Source organism: Bison bison, unplaced genomic scaffold, assembly GCF_000754665.1.
Source record: "Bison bison bison isolate TAMUID 2011002044 unplaced genomic scaffold, Bison_UMD1.0 scf7180017864217, whole genome shotgun sequence".
NCBI lineage: Eukaryota > Metazoa > Chordata > Mammalia > Artiodactyla > Bovidae > Bison > Bison bison.
Genome location: NW_011494789.1, coordinates 398832 through 419853, shown reverse-complemented (window position 1 = coordinate 419853; position 21022 = coordinate 398832). Strand labels below are relative to the sequence as shown.

General features: G+C 37.9%; 1 protein-coding gene across 1 annotated transcript in view; it reads right to left on the bottom strand.

The window, feature by feature from the left end:
- The window catches only part of LOC104992524 (contactin-associated protein-like 3), a 232716-nt gene extending 223624 nt beyond the window's left edge, over nt 1–9092 (bottom strand). Inside the window, exon 1 of the mRNA XM_010845436.1 lies at nt 8868–9092. Within this exon, the coding sequence (XP_010843738.1) occupies nt 8868–8952 (85 nt within the window). The 5' untranslated portion in view covers nt 8953–9092. The remainder of the gene's footprint in view (nt 1–8867) is intronic.
- Between the last annotated feature and the right edge of the window lie 11930 nt (nt 9093–21022).

Below are 21022 nucleotides of genomic sequence, written 5' to 3'. Positions count from 1 at the left end.
ATCCAGCCTCTCTTCCAAAAACTGAATCCTATTAATATCACCTATAAGAAGAATAAGTGAAATCAGTCAATAGCAATGCAAATCTCCCAAAGATTAGATTTTCATGTTTCTTAAAAGAGATCAGTAGCTCATCATGACAAAGAATAGTAAATTATGATGATGAAACATTTATTCTTATAATCTGGAAAATTGATATTATGTTTCTTAACCTTGTACCAGAGTTCAAAATAGATCATTCCACTTTCTCTAATTGGTAACTGACTCTGAGATTTGTCAATTCTACTGTGTTCTATGCCCAATTTTTTTTCAGAAATGTTCCCTGTAAATTTAAGAATGCAAAAAGTAATTGGTGTTTGCTCCCTTAAACTCTCTTAAATATATCTAACTAAACTCTTCATATCCTCTTCAGTCCCCCAATTTTTTAACCCCCCACGGTGATGGAACAGTTCACATATAGAGAAGGATAGGCTTGAAATGTCAAGTTCACAGGTTTTCTTATCAGAACGTCCATGAATCAAGAGCATTGCAGAGAAACCTAAGAATTACTCACACACAGCAGCTGGCTAGCTTTATGACATTACACAGCTATTTATTTTTTTCTTTTTACATTGTATTACTTTTAGTGTAGCAATGTCCTTATTCTCAAGTTTTTAAATATCAAAAACATAGCAAAAGTAAAGCTACATGACAAATCTTTAATTTTTATAATCTCCAAACATTCAAACAAATGTCAATAGATACACATATTATTTTTCTTAAATCAGCCAAATCTGAGACATTTAAATATTAACAGTTGTTAAAATATTTTCTTCTATAATAGTTTTGATTAAAATGACTTTCTTTGACTTGAATCAAATTATTGAATTATTTTCTAATGCTAATTGGATTCCCTTTATTATATCTACTGGCCTTTAAATGAAAATCCTACCAGCCATCCCTTAGTACTATACTAACAGGAACCAGGACCTGGGAAGGCCTCAGAGGCAGGTTAAGTGCTGCTGGTTCTAAGGGTGACTGCATACCAATATCCTAGAACACAGAATACCTCTGACACATGCAGGCAATAGTTTCAACTGGGTTCAACTGGGTCAGGACAGATGTCGTTATATTTCTTGATTGCTCACATACTCAGAAATCCTAAGTAAATAATATTTGCTTTTGCGTCATAGTAAATAAGAAATAGTTCCATCCCATAACTGGATTGTCACCTAATCCAGTCTGTGCCTCTCTTATAACTATTGACAGTTTTTAATTCCATCAGCAGTTCTCTCTGCCCTACCAGAGAGAACTGTGTGTCTGTCCCCTAAGACACACAGACATATCTGCACACACAAGTATCATTCTGCCACTTCCCCACCAATTCACCATTCCTTATGTATTCATTCAGCTTAACCTTATCAAGCTCTTTGGTTGCCTGAGAATTTAAAAATGTTAAAATAAAAAAATTAATTACAACCTTGAGAGGTGCAGGTGGCACCTGATCTGTCCCAAGGCAGCAGGTCACTCCGTATTCATCTAAACAGCAGTATCATGCTTGCTTCTGAACTCCAGAGAAACTTTCTATTGAGTCTTGAACACTGTAAGTAGTGAGATGATGCTGAAATGAGGATGTGGGAACACAAGGTCTAAGCCACAGCGTTATATGGCTACTGAGGTTATTTAAACTGCCACTGATTCAAAATAAGGTGGAATCTTATTTGGAATAAGCCCCTTCCTCCCACAGAGGTCCAGTGAACATGCAGCATAAAAATCCCTTCTCTTCAAGTGACAGCAACTAAGGCAAGTGATGGAACCACAGGTGATACGTTATCAAAACCACATCTCAGTAAAACTTGGGTGTGCATATGTGCTCAGTTGCTTAGTCATGTCTGCCTCTTTGTGACCCCGTGGACTGTAGCCCACCAGGCTTCTCTATCCATGGGAATCTCCAGGCAAGAATTCTGGAACGGGTTGCCATTTCATCCTCCAGGGTATCTTCCTGACCCTGGGATCAAACTCATGTCTCCTGAGTCTCCTGCATTGGGAGGTGGACTCTTTACCACTGTGCCACCTGGGAAGCCCTCAATAAAACTCAGGAACAGACAAATTTAAATATCTGATACACCATTTATCATATCACTAAAGTGACACATCTGAAAATATAATATTTGCCAGTTAAAAAAGCAAAGATTTTTATGTTTTTCTCCATAAGTTAGGTATAACTAACACATCCTCCATGAGTATCGTGTCCTGGCATACTACTGAATAAAAATGTAATAAAATCCATATTCTGGTAGGATATAACTTTTGTTTTTCATTTGTGATTAACAGCCTTGGAGGAATTTTTTTTTTAATTTGCCCATGAAATGGGTATATATTTTTAAATAAAAATTACTTAGTTTAAATTATAAAGCTTTTAACTTCAAACTACTTAAAATGTCAAATACTTTATGTTTCAATTTCATTTCAAATCAGTACATTGAAAATACCCATTACCTGGAAACTAAGGAGAATATTTTTACTATTTATTGTGAGCCAGACTCCCTATTTTATTATTAAAAAGGGAAGTTTCCAATGAACCAGAAAGAAAATGTATTTTAAAGCAACAACCAAACTAAGCATATTTATTATCACACAAGATTATATTTTTACCTGCCAGATATGTGCAATCTCTATGTCAAAGCAATATTTTCAAAACGTTAAAAACACAACACGTACAAATATAGAACAAATGTATGCTAAAGATTTATAAACTCATTAATGCCTACTCCAGTAAGAGTATTTTGAGAAACTAGGAATTTACAAGCATTTCTAGAGGAAGGTTAGAATGAGATTGCTAGGTTACATAAAAGCTGATCAGTGCTCTACAAGGCAATACAAACTTGTAGTTATCATGTGTACCTGATGGAAAAAGAAATCATCAATTGTAGTGTCCAAACTCTAATCAAATACTAAATGACCAAGTCAGACATAGGTGCATTCTTCTAGATACTTAAACAATCATATGGGTCTATTAAACAATTTTCCTGCATAATATCAAAAGATCATGCTATATTATTATCTTTAATTTTTTAAATTTCGTATTGGAGTACAGTTGATTTGCAATGTATTAATTTTTGCTTAACTTAAAAGTTATGTATAATTGTTCTTAGCACATTGACTTTAAAATTATGCCACATAACTCAAACTGGGAAAAACAAGTATGATATTTTGAAAGAATGTATTACACATGGTCTAATGCTGTTCAGAAATGGGCAGACATAAGTAATTCAGTTTTTTAAAGTTATCCAATATTGTGCAACAGACGCTGAAAGCAATCGGTGCTACAGAGGACCACAGAGGGCAGATGGAGTGGGAACACTTCAGAAGTTACTCTAAAGAACTCTGGATGTTGACGCCAAGCCTTTAAGGGCTCTAAAATGTAAGTAGGGAGAAGATTTAGAGGTTAATTTCATACTTGCTTTTCAAGATTTAAATCAGAATTACAGGTAAACCCTGGTTCTATTAGTTCCAAATTGTTTGAGCTCTTTTAAACTTTTATAAGTATACTTACATATTGAAATTCTGATTTCGGTTTAAAGGGGAAAATTCAAGTTAAAACTTGCTCAGTTAATTGAGATTTTTGTTACTGAGAATGTCCTTTATTTAGTACTTTTGAATTTTTTTTTTTTTTTTACAAATGGATTCCTGATTTGGTGGGCTTCCCTTGTGACTCTGTTGGCAAAGAATCTACCTGCAATGCAGGAGACCTGGGTTCAATCCCCAGGCTGGGAAGATTCCCTGGAGAAGGGAAAGGCCACCCACTCCAGTATTCTGGCCTGGAGAATTCCATGGACTGTAGAGTCCGTGGGGTCGCAAAAAGGTGGACATGACTGAGCGACTTTCCTTCCTTTTTTCCTTCCTTCCTGATTTGGTTGATTTACTCAAAGGAGCAGATTTTCTTGAGCTGCAGTCTTCTCCCCCAAACAGGTTTTCAGGTGTGGTAGGGTCACTGATAATCTGTCCTTAGAGTCATTATGTTTGTTTGCTTAAAGAGTCTCCCCAAACTGCATAAGCTTCAGGCCCCCCAAAGCACAGCCCTAGCCTTGCCTGTCACTCCATGTTGATAGTCACATGGACTCAGTAAGTTTGTTTTTTTTTTTGAGGAAAAAACTGCCACTGTTTTCCCTAAATTTTAAAAATGTCCTGACCTCAGTATTTCTGGGAAGTTTATTCAAATATGATTTTTTTAAGTCTGTTTACTAGTTTTTTGATTCTTTCCAAAAAGACTGATCCATTGCTTACTATGCTTCTGTCCATATTCCATGCTCATTTTCCTCAACACGTTTCATTACATCACGAATGGATTCCCTGTTCACTTGTTCCAGGGGCACATCCTCTGATAGGCTCTCTTCCTAAATCAAGGAACATATTACGGATGGTCTAATGCCTTTCAGAAATGGGCAGTCACAAATAATTCAATCTAAATATGCAACCAAAATACTGACATTTTCCTATTCAGATTATATCTCTTCTTCCTCCCCAAAGATAAGGAAATTCATAAAGAGTAGATTCACAGGGATAATCCTGATTAATTTGGAGAAGCAGACTTACTTCAGATAAACATTAAGCACACTATGAGACACAAAGAAACCTGCACCAACCAAAACATTAGCAGGATTTTAGTCCATATTATCCAAGGTGAAACTTCTTTATGGACTATACAGTCATAGCACACATAGCAGTACTTGAGACTGATGGTGCTCACTTAGCAGTAAAGTATGTAGATGACACTTAGCAAATAATTACACAGAATCAGTGCCCACTGAAATGACAAAGAGTTCTGAAAACAATATCCTCAAGAAGGCATATGTGATAAACGCACTATTAGACATTCACCTAAATTCTCATGATTTTATACTTCTTAGCAGTTGAAGCATTATGTTCAGTTCCTCCATTCTGCTTGCATTTACCTTTATACCAAATTCTTCAGGTTAATCAAATTATTGGGTTAGGATAATTCATACAATGTGTCTCACTATTATACTATCTATATTATTTTTATTTCAAAATAATAATATTGTGTGATAATTTCTATGAGAGGAATATAATAATAAACTTTCATTAAAGATGACACAATAACACTTCAGCACATAAGGAAGCCAACCCTCCAATGAAGAAAGGATTCAAATCTGATACAAATCTTTAAACTGAGGTGCTAATACATTTATTGCTTAGATCAAGCATTAGGTATCACATGAGGATGACAGGTTTGTTTTCCATGTTGGCCAACAACCCTCAATCATGAGCAGAGACCTCTCACACATATGCAGGAGTTAAGAGAAGAGATATTGATGGATAAAAACAAATCCTGATTATCACTCCTAAAACAGTCATTCAAATTGTATGCCCCACCTGTCGTGGGCCAGAATATATCTTTTCCCCCCTCATAACAAGGACACTTTTGACAGAGGAAGGAAACAAAATGAAAATTCTAGAGAAAATTGCAAGGTGGAGTTGAGTGGGTCATACTCATTAAATTGAATCCCTTCATCTATAAATGTCATCATTCATGTTAAATAATCACCATCAACAGCAGTTGAAATGTCTAACACAGGCTTCAGTCCTTTTTCTTTTCAGTGGGGAGTAGGGTTAGGGAGGGCATCAACTTCTAGGAAAATAATTCAGCTGTAAATTAACTTCCAATTGTGTTGTTCCTTAATAGGAAAGACTGACCCTTACTCATCAAAGTGATATGTGATCCAGGAGACAGATTTACAACACCAAATATGCAATCAAAATATTGACATTTTCTATTCAGATTATACCTCTTCTTCTTCTCCTCCCTCTTTCCCCAAAGATCTGGAAATTCACAAAGAAATAGTAGATTCACAGGGATAATCTTAAAGCAGAGAGCTACTGCCTTCTTCCACTTGTGGCTCATAGTGGAAAGTAAGTGAACCAGCCACTGTCTTCACCACACTAAGATACAGAGAGTACCTTAGTCATCTTGACTAAGTACATAGAGTACGAGAAGGCAAACCAAGTAGAGGTACATGATTTTTACATATCAAGTCCTAGGTCAAAATTTGGAGATGCTGCCCATTCAACTTGTTTTATCTTCAAAAAGGCAGAGAATACATATATATACACATGCACATAAAGTCCATGGTTTTTGCTCTTTAGAAACATTACTCTCTCCATACAGACTTTTCCTGACTTAAAACTTGCCATTAATTGTAAAGATTCATTTCAAAACATGGGTAATTTCTGAGATGCCAAATGTTTCAAGCAAGTCTTATATCTTGAGAGGATGTCTTATGCCAGAACCTCACCCAGGCTGACCCCTCTGTATGATTTACTACTAAGAATAAGTTGTAAACAGAGTAAAAATGTCTCTGGATCCTTTGGGGGGAAAGATCTGTACCTTTTAAAAATGTACATGCAGTTATCATTATTTTCTTATTAGGGCTCAAGAATATTTCATTTTTGTTAGTTTTAAAATCTTATATGAAAGGATTACTTGAGTTCTTAAAATACTTCTTAGGAATAAAAAGGTTAGCCATCAAAAGCTTTGAGCAATGCTGATGTTTATGATTTCTTTTTCATAAGCCTAATTCCCATCCAGGTGGCAATCTCCTTTTTAGAATTTCTCAAATGATGGGACAGGACTGAAAAAAACAAAAACAAAAAAACCTCTACCCTGACTTAAGTAATAACAAATTTCAAATACATGCTTGAAACACCTTGTTTGTATATAAATCTACATATACAAACAAATGCCTCCCAAACATTCTAGAGTTAAGGAAAAACCCAGTTGATCCAATTAGCTAATATGGATTATAATGAGATTCACTGGCCTCTGAAGCTATGGTTACAAAGGATACTGTCAAGTGCGATTACCAAGAAATTATCACTTTGTGTAGTCTCTATGAATCTTTACGTCTACAAAGTCATTTAAATATATACTTCACACTTGATCAACTGTAACAGCCATCTGTGTGGTGATCAAGGATTTTAACTATAGAATCTCAAATGTTCTTAACAATGCAAATTTACATAGGTACTTTTAATTCACTGAACTTTAGACAAGAGTACTAAATACATCTAAATAAAACAGAGGCTGAAAAGTTAAAACTAGCAATGATATTTGAAGTCAGCCAGAGATCCAGGTGGACTGAGTTGGGAGACATATCCAACTCAGAAAGGGATATCTGCCTGGCTATTCAGACACGAAGCACCTCAGAGCATGTGACTGCTAAAAAGATGCTCGGTATGAAGAACATTATACCTCTGTGGATTTCAGGGGACAAAACACAAAGAGAAAAAAATAAATATACAAACAACTGATCTTGCCAGTATCTTATAATCACATCTAAGGAAACAAGAAAGGCAGCACAGAACTCTGCTTATCTTACAAGGGAAGGACTGTTGAAGCTGCTTCCTTTAAGTAAGAGTGACCTCCAGTGACTTTTCAATTGCACCTCAGGGTACTGCATTAAATTATTCTATAATTCTTTCAGATTAGCAAATCATTCAGTACTAGTCATTTTTAAGTTCTCAGCAAAGTGACAAAGTGACTTGCAGGACCTATGGATTTCATGTAAATGCCCCCATTTTAATTAACTCATGGAAGTTGTACACAAAGATAATTAAAATTGTGTCTGAAACACAGGGCAGGATTTGCTAACGCTCATTTTTAGGAGTGACTCACATAACATGGCATTAAATGAGCTAATACTAAATGATGACAGCACAAAAGTATCACAGACTGGGCATATATGGATGAATGCTGGAAGGGTAACTGTATTTGTACAAAATGCTTTTCACTTTAGTGCAAACTTCACTGTGAGGGCAGAGTTGTTTCCCCTCCCCCACTCCAGCTAAATCTGGATATCCAGAAACAAGATCAGTTTCTAAACATGCCTACTAGCACTTTCTTGAAATACATACTAGCTTACCTTACTCCCTACAACTTGATTTTTAAAAATTCTTCAAGGGAATATGATGTGGAAGGAGGACATGGGGGCTTTCTTAAAATCCCTCAAGAAAAGAAAAGCTCTGTGATGGAGATTTTAATCTGAATAACACTTGGAAAACTTTTTCTGATTTTCAGATTAAAATGCCCTGAGGTCAGCTGAATCAATTTGACTAGCATCTTCAGATCACTCACGGTGCTAGTTCAGAACTGAGGGGTTAATATATCTTCACGGAACCAACAAAATCAGAAACACAACAGATCACAATATACAAGCATGTACACTTGCAAATGAACCTGAATGGCAGGTTTTATTTTTCCTTTCAGCAAAAGCCATCTACCTTTGGAGGGTCTATCCTTACCGGAATTCTGACTATCCAGGTTTGCCATCTGAGCTCTGCTGCGGAGCCCGCCCGCCTGTGCAGCTCCCGAATTCTTGGTACCCAATTCCGCAGAGCCCCAGCAGCAACCATCTATGCTAATGCAGGACCCGGCCAGGTCGGCCAGCGATTTTCTTTCTTACATTAATCCAACAAAATGCATTGGTATTAAAAAGAAACAAATGACCACATTGGCATGATCTTCTCTTCTTCTTTCTCTCTCTGGTCTCTGTCCGCCTCAATATTCTCATGCTAATTTTAGGTTTTACTAGAACTTGAGCTTTCTCAATGAATATTCAAAACAACAGCACACAGACAAAATTCAGCTCACAGACAAAAAGTCAAACAGGCTTTGTGTTTCACAGACCTGACAAGTGGGAAAACCATTGTAAACTGTCCTATCCAAGCGTTGGGACTTTGCGATGTTTTTTAAATGCCTCATTTTCAGAAACAGGCCAGCTAGTCCATTTGTAAAATTCAATTATTATTATTTTTTAATAACACGAATTCTAAGTTGTCAGCATAAGTTTTAAAAGATGTGCTGTACTCACAAGTATTCCCTGCTGCTAATGTACTCCAGGGTTGGGCAGACAAAAGAAAGAGCATCCTGAGAAAGGTTCCCGCGACGGGGTCCATGCTCAAAGTCGCCGGGGCTCCCCCACCCCAAAAACCCACGGTGTCCAGGCGGGTGTTCTGAGCTGGGATCTGCCTGCTCCCTCCCTCTCGGGGCCGCCAGCGCTTCCTCCTCAGCGCACTGCGAACCCGCGCAGCCGGCGGGGCGGGAGCCCCAACCTGCAGCCACACCCCCACCCCAACCCCCCCCCACCCCCACCGGCTCCTGCCGCGCTGCAAGCTCCGCGAGGCCCGGGCGCCCCTGGCGGTGGCGGGCGGAAGTGCGAGTCAGATCGTTGAAGGTCTTCAACTTGAACTCTCTACAGACGACGCTGGGGAGGTCGCTCTTGATCCGGGGTCCTGGCTCCTTCACTTGCAGGTTTCCCACTCTCAGCAGCTGAGTGGTTCAATGGACTTTAGTCTAAGGAGACCGAACTTCACCATGGTGATGATGCTTGAGCATGAACACTGATGCTAGGAAAAGTGTGTTTTTGTTTGGTTTTTTTTTAGTTGAAAAAAAAAGTAGGACAAGTAATCACTTGTTTGAAGGAAATATTTGCATGTATTGAGAACTGTTGTAAAAAAGACTGTTCTTGTTTTCTCAACTCATTTAATGATTTGTATTTTTAAAAACCCTATTAATCATTTCAAAATATGTAGAGTTATATATACAGTGTTACATGTCAAAACACATTTCAATAAAGGGGATATAAAAAATAATTTAAAAAACTACCCCACTTCTACTGTAATGTCATCATTTTATTATGTGTATTCTTACTTGGAGATTTGAGAGTTATGGTCTGCAGATACAGAAAACTAAAAACTGGCACCCTGGGAGAAGGAATCTTATTCCAAACATCATCATGGAAGTGACCTTACATTAAGGAAGTAAGCTGAATAACTTAATTGATGAATGAAGAGTTTTGTATCAACTTCTGTATACTGTGTGTGTATTGCTTTTCACTCAAATTCTTCAATAACAATTCCCAAAAGCATCATACTGAAAAATAAAGCAATATAAAAGGCATCACAAATAAATACAGATTTCAGACTATACAGATAAAGGGCTGTTGTTCCATGGAGTCAAAAGGATTTCAACATCCATGACTTTGAAATAAGCCTGGTGGCCTCCTCTATTTTCTGAAGAGGCTGCCAGCAGGTGTAAATGAAGGCAGTGTAAGCATAGCATGACTAGGATCAATACTTTCCTAAAACTGTGCTGAGCAGTTATGAGCACTCATAGCAATGTGCTGAGACTTATGAACAGGCTCCAGGAATTCTTGTGCCATCCAAAGTGATCAGAACATGAAAGGAACTTTAGCTCTGAGCCGGGCATTATATGCCTGAACACAAAGCAGAGAAGGTGTTTCTATTATTTCTATTCTGCAACCTGAGTAAAAAACAAAAACAGGAATAGAAAATGAAAATAACTTGGCAAGGTCACAAGAGTTTACAAGTAGAACTTCTGAGAATTTGCCCAAGTATGGAGATTCTCAACTTTCTAGATTTTCCATTCATATTCAGGGCCCCTGGGAATCATGAACTCTTCCTACCCACCCAGCCACCCCATTAATCAACAGGCCTGGGGAAACACTGACAGCAAATCTTGCTTGAAGGGTGCATTTAGAACCCTGAAAAAAGCCACAAGCAGTAGAATGACCTGCATTCATTAAACACACATATTTTCAGTACCTACTATATATCCCAGGACCTGAATATTTTATTTCTGATTTTAAAATAAAGTAATGATTTACATTAAGTGTTAATTATTTTTTTAAAGCCTATACACCAGTCTGTGTGTGTGTGTGTGTGTGTGTGATCTAAATAGATGGTCACAGCATCCCTTTGAAGTAAATGTTGTATGCCCATTTAATGAATAGGCAGACTAACTTCAGAGAGTTTAAAGGATGTGTCACAAAGCAAGCCAGACTTAGAAACCAGATCAGCTGAGCTCTGAAACCCCTTTTCATGGGCCCTAAGGTGTCTGAAACAGAAAAGTTGTCACCTGTGAAAACTGTTTAATCTTTAACAGGAAATCCATTTAAAATGAGTTAGTAGGCACCTCAGTGATTGATGCCAATTAAAACCAAAAAGAGCAATGCTGCTAAAGTACTTGAGCAGACATTCAGGATGGAGTTTCACAAATAAGAAATGAAACACAACACACAAGAGATTGAGACTTGCAGGCAGAGGCCCATGTGCAGTGTACAACATTGATCTCTGGACAGACATCAGCACTGGAGCCACTGCATGACAAGGGCAGCCCTAAGTGAGGAAGGTTGAAAGCAGCACCCAAAGCAGGGACTTGCTAGCAGACAGCTGATGTAAAGCTCCTGGTTTTACCCTTTGAGCTACCTTCTTTAGTCGGGTTTCCCCAGTGGCTCAAACATAAAGAATCTGTCTGCAGTGAAGGAGTCTCGGCTTTGATTCCTGGGTCAGGAAGATCCACTGGAGAAGGGAATGGCAATCTACTCCAGTGTTCTTGCCTAGAGAATCCCACAGGCAGAGGATCCTGGCAGGCTACAGTCCATGGGGTCCCAAAGGGTGGTACACGACTAAGCAACTAACACTTTATTTAGTTGGAGACTTCGTGGCTTCACTTTTCTTGTTTGTAAAATGGTGATGATAACCAATCATAGAGCCATTGTGAAATTACAGATATGAAACCCCCACGAAGTGCTGCAGCCTACTGAGCATTCCATATACCAGCCACACAGCTGCCCTGGGGGTTGATACCCTCCTGTGAGACCCTCACAGCTGCTCAACACCTGTGATCCTCAGCTTCATTGTCTGTTTCATAAGATAATAGAAGTCTTACCAACAGAGGACTGATCCAAGGGTTACAGGAGAAAATGGAATGTCAAGTACTTAACACCATGTGCATTCACTGGGACCTGGATCAGGTAGAGCTATGGGCACAGAGGGGAAAGGATGCCTAACAGAACCAGGATGCCTAACAGAACCACCAAGTTCTCCGCTCTAAATCCCTGACCACTTTCCATAGCACTTTGTTCTTTTACATAAGAAGGTTGATAGACAATCAACAAGGACCTACTGTATAGCACAGGGAACTCTACTCAACATTCTGTAGTAACCTATATGGGTAAGGAATCTGAAAAAAATGAATATATGTATATATAACTGAATCACTTTCCTGTACACCTGAAACTAACATGACTCCAATATAAAATTAAATTAAATGCTTTAAAAAATTGAAAATAAAAGATGAAGAAAATGTGTAGACAAAATCTTGCACATTTCTGTAAGTGATGATTCAAACTTTCAAAATCATGGGTGTGTGTGTATGTGTGACTGCAGAGCTCACACCAAACAAAAAAGAGGACTTGAAATTGGCAAGAGTCACAAAATAGAAGACAAGAAATCATCTTCAGATGTTCAGAAGTATGTGGATTCTCATATGTGTAACAGCAGACAGGCTGCCTAGGAAAGTATATTTTAACTGAAACTACACGGGTAACAGTCCTGACTAAACTCTTCTGGTTTCCTATTTCCTGCTCACTGGGGGCAGTCTGTGCACTCAGGATTCCCTACCCTGAGAGGAGGAAAGATCAGCTTGCCCCACCGGAATGAATTCCTTTCTCAGTGCTCTCCATAGATCAAACATGATTCCATTCGTTTTTCTTCTTCATTCAATAGTTTTCTCCCTATACATTATTTCTGCATGTTTTATTTAAATCTGAAAATATGTTTAGCTTTACTCTGGTAATGGGAACACTTTTGTCATTAAATCCTCTGAAAGTTAGAATACTGTGAATAAAATATAATAGTATTTCTATTAGGGGTAATTTTTCCCGTAAGCCCCCAAGCAACAAATCCTGAAGAACAATAATGGAGAGACAGACTCCAGAGAGAATAAATGTCACACTCACAATATTAAACACACAGTGCACAGCATCTTCACAGGTTCTCTCCGATGAGCTGTGTTCTCTATAATTAGTCCTTGGAAGCCTGAGTTTTAACAACCAAAGGATAATGCATCTAATTATGTAAGTCTCAGCTACAGGAATTGTCAACCACATATTGTTACCCGAAAAACTGGGTCTGCCTGTTGGTAGATGTTGAGCTTAAAAAACACAACCAAGGCCAAGAGTGGAAGAAAGAAAGAGTTATTACTTGCAGCAAGTAAGTAGAACACCAGCAACAGGTCCCAAAGCAATGTCTCCCTGAACAGCAAAACTGGGGAAGTTTTATATTAAGGATAGGTGGGTATTCATAAAGAGGCTTGGGAGGTAGGCAGAGTCCAGCCTTTAGCTGACTGAAATCCCGAGGGTCAGAAAAAGTCAACACCATCATCTCTTAGGTTGCACTTGACCAGGTGGCTAATCTTTACCACTGAAACAGAACTGGGAGTCTTTAAAACTGATATTATCTTTGCTATTGTTACTTGTCTTACCTGATAACAGTCTGAATTCTTTTTTCCACTTCAGATCCTTAATTACTGAGACCTGCTCAAGGGCAAGTATTGTGGCCAGACTTTGATTAGAAAATGACTTGGACCAAAAATGGCTTCTCTTTTGTCAAGAAAGCGATGCCATCACGAACCCCCTACCTTATCTGCTTACAACACTTCTTTCCAATTCAGCCCTCTTGAATCTAGTAAGACTTTGGGGGACTAACACTGGTGTCTAAGATAGATACCGGCTTCTCTGGTGGCTCAGCAGTAAAGAATCCTGTAGCCCAGGAGATGTGGATTCGATCCCTGGGTCAGGAAGATCCCCTGGAGAAGGGCATGGCAATCCACTCCAGTATTCTTGCCTGGAGAATCCCACGGACAAGAGGAGCCTGGTGGGCTACAGTCCACAGGGTTACAAAGAGTTGGACATGGCTGAAATGACCAGCACATCTAAAATAGATGCTGGTGTCTAAGGAAAATCACAGCTAAGATCTTAAAGTGTAAAAGCAATACTTCTTGATATTTCCAAAAGTACTCAATAAACATTTCATATGATTGCACACAGATAAACAACACAGATACTTTTCCTGACATTCTGGCACAAATAGAATCAGAGAAACATAAAATTAAAATGAAATACAGAGTCAGCTAGCCAGCATTCCACCCAAGTCAATATTCACAGTCTCCAATATCATCTTGCACACATGCCCACTGATGGCAGTAGCTAAGCTGCAATTATGTAAAGAAAAAGGAGGTTCTAGAACTTCCTTCAGTCACATCGCAAAGAAAGATAAATTCACAGAATCAACAACATGAGTGCCCAGGGAAAAACATCCTTTTTATTCCATTTTAAAAAAATTAAGATATACTCTTTAAACAAAATTTCTAATTTTATGAAAGGCATAAGGGTAATAGTTTTTCTTTACTTTTATTGGGAAGGAAGAGGGAGGCAGAGTTGAGTGTATCCTTCAAAGTTCTTTTCTAATTTAAAATCAAAATAGACATCTGATCTTTATATAAGAATTTTTCTATTGAGGTATAATTGACACAGAACACTATATTAGTTTCAGACATACAATTCAATCATTTCATATTTGTATATATTGCAAAATAATCATCACAGTAAGTCTAGTTAACACCCATCACCATACACAGTCACAGATTTTCTCTTGTGATGAGAACTTTTAAGATTTACTCTCAGCAACTTTTAAATATGCAATACAGTACTGTTAACTATATTCACCATGCTAGACATTACAGCCCATGTCTTATTTATTCATAACTGGAAATGCGTACCTTTTGAACCCCCTTTACTCATGTCACCTACTTCCCACCCTCACACCCCAACCTCTGCCACATATCCTTTGGAGTTAGTGTTTTCCTGTTTTTTCCTGTATAAATACATAGAAGTAAAATTGTTGTATCATTTGGTATTCTCAGTTTCGATGTCTTGAGGAAACTTCATATGAGTTTCCATAGTAATTGCACCAATCTTTGTTCCCACCAAGAGTGCACGAGTGTTCCCTTCTCTCCACATCCTTGTCAACACTTGTTATTTCTTATCTTTGGAAGAGGATCATACTAACAGGTGTGAGGTGAAAGCTCATTGTGGTTTTGATTTGTATCTCCCTGCTGATTAGCGATGTTGAGCAACTTTTTCTTACACATATTGGTCATCTGTATGTGTTCTTTGGAAAAATGTCCATCTAGATCCTCTGCCCATTTTTAATTAGATTGCTTGTTTACTATTGAGTTGTGTGAGCTCTTACTGTATATTAGATATTAGCCCATTATCAGATACGTTATTTGCAAATATTTCCCCCACTCACCTGGCTGCCTTTTCGTTGTGTTGATGGCTTCCTTCACCGTACAAAAGCTTCTTAGTTTGATGAAGTGTCACTTCTTTATTTGTACTTTTATTGCCGTTGCTTTTGGCATCATATATAAAAAATCATGGCCAAGACTAAGGTACAGGTGCTTGCTGTGTATGTATTATTCTAGGAGTCTAATGATTTCAGGTCTTACATTCAAGTTTTTATTCCATTGAGTTATTTTTTGTGTATGATGTAAGACAGTAGCCCAGTTTTATTCTTTTGGGTGTGGCTGTCCAGTTCTCCCAACACCATTTATTGAAGAGATTGTCCTTTCCCATTGCATATTCTTGGCTCCTTTGTGATAAATAAATTGGCTATATCTGTGTGGATTTGTTTTGGGGCTCTCGATTCTGTTCCCTTAATCAATGTGTCTGTTTTTATACCAATACCATACCATAGTTTTGTAATACAATTTAAAATCAGGAAGCATGATACCTCCAGATTTGTTTCCTCTTAAGATTGCTTTGGTTATTCGGGTCTTTTGTGGCTCCTTACATATTTTAGGATTTGGTTTTTGTTTTTGGGGGGTTTTTTTTTGCTCTATTTCTGTGAAAATTACCATTGGAATTTTGATAGAAACTGAATTGAATCTGTAGATTGCTTTGGGTAGTATGAACATTTTAACAATAATTCTTCTGATCTATGAGCCACAGAATATTGTTCCATTTATTTCTGTGTTCTTCAATTGCTTTCATCAATGTCATAGATTTCAGAGTACAGGTCTTCACCTCCATGGTTAAATTTATTCATAGGCATTTTATTTTTTTGATGTGATGCTTAATTTTTTTTCCTAATAGTCCATTATTAGTGTATAGGAATGCAACCAATCTTTGTATATTGATTTTGTAGACTGCAACTAGAGTTGTTTATTAGTTCTAAGAACTTTTTGGTGGAGTATTTAGGATTTAGTATAACATCATCTGCAAATACTGAGAATGCTACTTTTTCCTTTCTAACTGGATGCCTTCGACTTCTTGCCGAGTTACTCTGAGTAGGACTTCTAATACTATATTGAATAAAAGTGGCATCTGTGGACATCCCTCTCTTGTTCCTGATATCACAGGAAAAGCTTTCATTGAGCATAATGTCAGTAAAGGGCTTATCATATAGGGCCTTTATTGTTTTATATCCCATCTGAATATCTCCCACCTGGCAACTTCACTTACTCCCCATTTTCACTTCAAATTGTATCAGAAACTTTGAAACATCTTGCTTTCTTTCAGTTTCATCTTGGTTTAGATAATAGAAATGTTTAACATTTTTCTAATTTAGTTCAAATAATCACTGCATAATTCAAGTAGATTCAAAAGCAAATAGACTCTAACTTATAATAGCAAGTTCTGATATAAATGCCACTAGATGATACTCTGAGTATATGACATGAGCTGGATGACTTTTTAATTATAGGAATTTGTAGCTTTTGCAAAGATAACTTCTTTTTAAAATGCTTTTCTAGATGTTTCTGTCTTATCACAGAAATACATGATTGTATGTACAAGTATAATTGGCATAGAGAACTATTAATAACAACTCCCCCCCCCACACACACATACAATTCCATTGCTCTATTGTTTTGTCATTGACATAATGATGATAACTGTCTGTTGTTATGTCCATACACACATTTATAGGATTAGGTTTATTTTCCTTGTATTGTGATTACAAAATGATATTATTCCTCAGTTTAAACTAGGTTAAAATTTTGCATTTCCATTTTTCATTTCCGTAAAGTGATTTCATGTGTGGGAAATGAAATACTATTTTTGCCTGTCAGTCTAAAACCACTTTAAATCCTATATTGGTCTCCTATGGTAAACCTTTAAGACTTCTTTTTTTCTGGTAACATTTTCTACATGGTGGATTGTATTAGTTACATTAATTAAGTAGAAAACACCCACCTACCTTATTGAGGTGGATATGCTTTTAGTCCATAAACACAGATCAAAAGAAAGAAATGATTATATTATTAGAGTTAAAAAACAAAAAGTGGTAGCTCTAGTTGATTTTTTTTTGTAAAGAATGATTTAAAAGCAGTACCTTGAAGTGGGAATCTAAAGTCACTCCTTTATTTGGAGGCTTAAGTAACTGTACCTACCAGGAAACAGACCAGAGCCTTGCCTCTCACTTACCACTCCCTTTCATGTGTTTCAATTACAGGGAAGGTTAATGGTGCTGAACAGCCCAGGTATGAAGGCACCTTTCATTATCTTCCCTGTCAGGAAGTCCCTAGAGCCCATTAGCCTTCCCTCTGTGTTTATGGGGAAAGACACAATGTTCTCTCACACCCCAGAGAACATGAGAACTGACTTCTCACAGTCTAGCAGACTTTTACCAATGTTTTCTGGAAAACAATTTTGCCCGTTTCAGAGCCAGCCTGGAATGTAATTTGAACTCAAATACCAATATCATTTAGAATGACTGAAATAATACTTAAACTTGTGAGATCAGCAAACTACTATGTATAGTCACATTTTTCTAAATTTTAGCTTTAACTGTGTTTATTAATCGAGCAAGCACAAAGTATACAAGTAGAATTTTTCTTTGAATTTTTTATGTTGAATGAATTGAAATAATTGGGATGTTAAAGAATGAGAGAAGTTGCTTCATTCGTGTCTGACTGTTTGCAACCCTATGACTGTAGCCCACCAGGCTCCAGACTCCATGGGAATTCTCCAGGCAAGAATACTGGAGTGGGTTGTCATGCCCTTGTCTAGGGGATATTCCAGACCCAGGGATTGAACCTGGATCTCTTATGTTTCCTGCATTGGCAGGTGGGTTCTTTACCACTAGTGCTACCTGAGAAGTGCAAGGAACATATATGCACTAAAGCATTTACTCTGTACTAGGTAGGTTCTCTTTTGTATCATACCATAATGCCACCAAACACTAAAATTTAAAACAATCTATAGGTGTCCCTTATGACCCCTCTTCTCTGAATATTGTCCTCCATGTAGATTCCATCAGGATTCACCTTACCTAGAAACAATAGGTAACCTATGAACAGGGAATATGTTCAGGGAATGGAAATAAAGTTCAGGCTCCACCAAACTTCTCTTGCCAAGTTCAGATGGGCTTGTATTTAGCCTGAGACAAAAATCTTGCTCCTCTTCCTCATTAATGTTCCTAACCTGTGACAAAGGCAATTGTAGGAAAGGCAATATGGCCCTAAATTTCCCCTCATCCGTTCTCTAAGAACTTTCATTTTCCAGAGAAGACTGTGATCTAGAAAAGGACATCAAACTCCAGATTAAGGTGGGATATGTGGAAACATGACCATTGGCGTGGCATTGCCAGATAAATACACCATGCCCAGATAAGCTTGAATTTCATATAAATATGTAGTTTGGGAAACATGAACAACATGTAAATATGTAAAGGGCTTCCCGGGTGGCACTGAAGTGTTAGTCGCTCAGTCATGTCTGACTCTATGCAATTCAATGGACTATACCCCACAAGGTTCCTCTGCCCATGGGATTCCACAGGCAAGAATACTGGAGTGGGTTGCCATTCCCTTCTTTAGGAAACCTTCCCAACCCAGAGATCAAATCCGGGTCTCCTGCATTGCAGGCATATTCTTTACCACCCGAGCCACCAGGGTCTGCCTGCCAGTGCAGGAGACACAAGAGACATGGGTTCAATCCTTGGGTTGGGAAGATCCCCTGGAGTAGGAATTTGCTACCCACTCCAATATTTTTGCCTGGAAAACTCCATGTACAGTGGAGCCTGGCAGGCTACAGTTCATGGAGTCACAAAGAGTCAGACATGACTGAGCACACACACACCCAAACATATAAATATGAATCTGGTAACTCAATATTTGCACCACACAGATGAAAGATACTTTTAAAAAGGAGGGTCATGGAGAGGGAGTATAAAAAATGAATGTGAAATTTCAGAGTTTTTCTAGGGCAAGAGTCAACAAACTCTGGCATGGGATCAAATCTGCCTTGTTCCTAACTAAAGTTTTACCGAAACACCACCACACCCATTCGGTAGGTACAGTTCAAGGCTGCTTTCACTCTGCATGGCAGAGTTTAGTAGTTGCAGGCCAACAGAGCCCCAAATATTTACTATCTGGCCCTTTAACAACAGCAAAAAAAAAAAAAAAAAGACCAATCTCTTGTCCCAGTTGAACTCCCAAAATGACTCTGTCATTCTAAATACTCACTATTTCCTATCTCTAATGTAAGACTTCTTTCCATAGTCATGCTGAATATTATAAAACTGAAAATATGTAGGCTATTAAATAAAATATATTATTTTACTCAATAAGTCTAAACATAAGGCAATTTTGTCACTTTAAGAAAAATAAAAAAAGCTTTGAGAAATCTTTCCGTATGTCAACATTTGTGTTTCACAACTCAGACAGCCTAATGTAAACTTTCATTTTTCAGCACAATAAAGCAAAGAATATTTTTAAAAGATTCCAGGAAATCAAATCCATCCACTAATTAGATCTTCCAGTCTTCAGTACAACATTTCCTACCAAATGTGGCTCAATATGGCATAAAGGGGCATTTGTTTAACCTCATGTGGAAAACTATGGCTATGCAAGAATGAGGGCATTGTTCTAATGCCCTAAGTAGTAAGAAGAATAATCTCTACGTAGTAAGAAGAAAAGCAAGGTATGCACTGGTAATGTGCCAGTGAGTAGCTGGAAGTAACCTTTCTATTGGAAGGTAAGATTCATTCCTCAGGAAACCAACACACTCCTGGGACCCTGGGCTGAAGCCATTTGGTGGGTGGATAGCATGAGACAGGTCTGACAATCAAAGTCAACCCATACTGCTGAAGCAGACAGCTGGCAGAGACTGTTCACAGAGTGACTAGAGGCTTGAAAACCTAGTCCGGCAGCAAAAAAGTATAGAGAAGAAAATTCTATTTCTAATCTACCTGGAGAAGGTGTGGTGTAATTTTCAGACTATGAAGTATTGAAGGAGAAAGGCAGTCCTGAGTGACAGTGCCTCAGCCGCCAGGACTCTGACTCAGAGGCTCAGCAACAGTGTTGGAGTGAACCCAGCCTACTGCCAACACCATGACCAGAGACCAAAGAAGACACATGGCTGGGTTTCTTAAATGTGTATGGTAAATAACCCTGCATACAAATCTTCCAAGCCTTGACCTAGATCGTGTATTAGAACACATAATAAAGAAAACAGGATGGTTGATATTGAGACAAGAGGACCAAATCAGTTTCAATAGACTTGAGGTTCCATGGACTTAAGGAAGAATACAGTACAGAGTCCAACAGGCTAGCAGACAAATGCATTGGAGCTCTGTTCCTCACCACAGTGCACTAAATTTGTCTCCACACTTCAAAAAAATTTTTATTGGTGTGTAACTGATTTACAATGTAGCATTAGTTTCAGGTATACAGCAAAGTGAATCTGTTATACAAATACATATGTTGTATAACAGATTCACTTTTTCCTTTTTAGATTCCTTTCCCATATAGGTCATTAGCATATAGAGTAGAGTTCCCTGTGCTATACAGTAGGTCCTCATTAGTTATCTATTTTATGTAGCAGTGTATATGTGTCAATCCCAATCTTCCAATTTAGCCCTTCCCCTCTTACTCCCTTGGAACACCATGTTTATTTTCTACAAATGTACTTTACTTCAGTTTTGTAGATAGGTTCATTTGTAGCCATAAGGAGTACATCAAGGCTGTATATTGTCACCCTGTTTATTTAACTTATATGCAGAGTACATCATGAGAAACGCTGGACTGGAAGAAACACAAGCTGGAATCAAGATTGCTGGGAGAAATATCAATAACCTCAGATATGCAGATGACACTACCCTT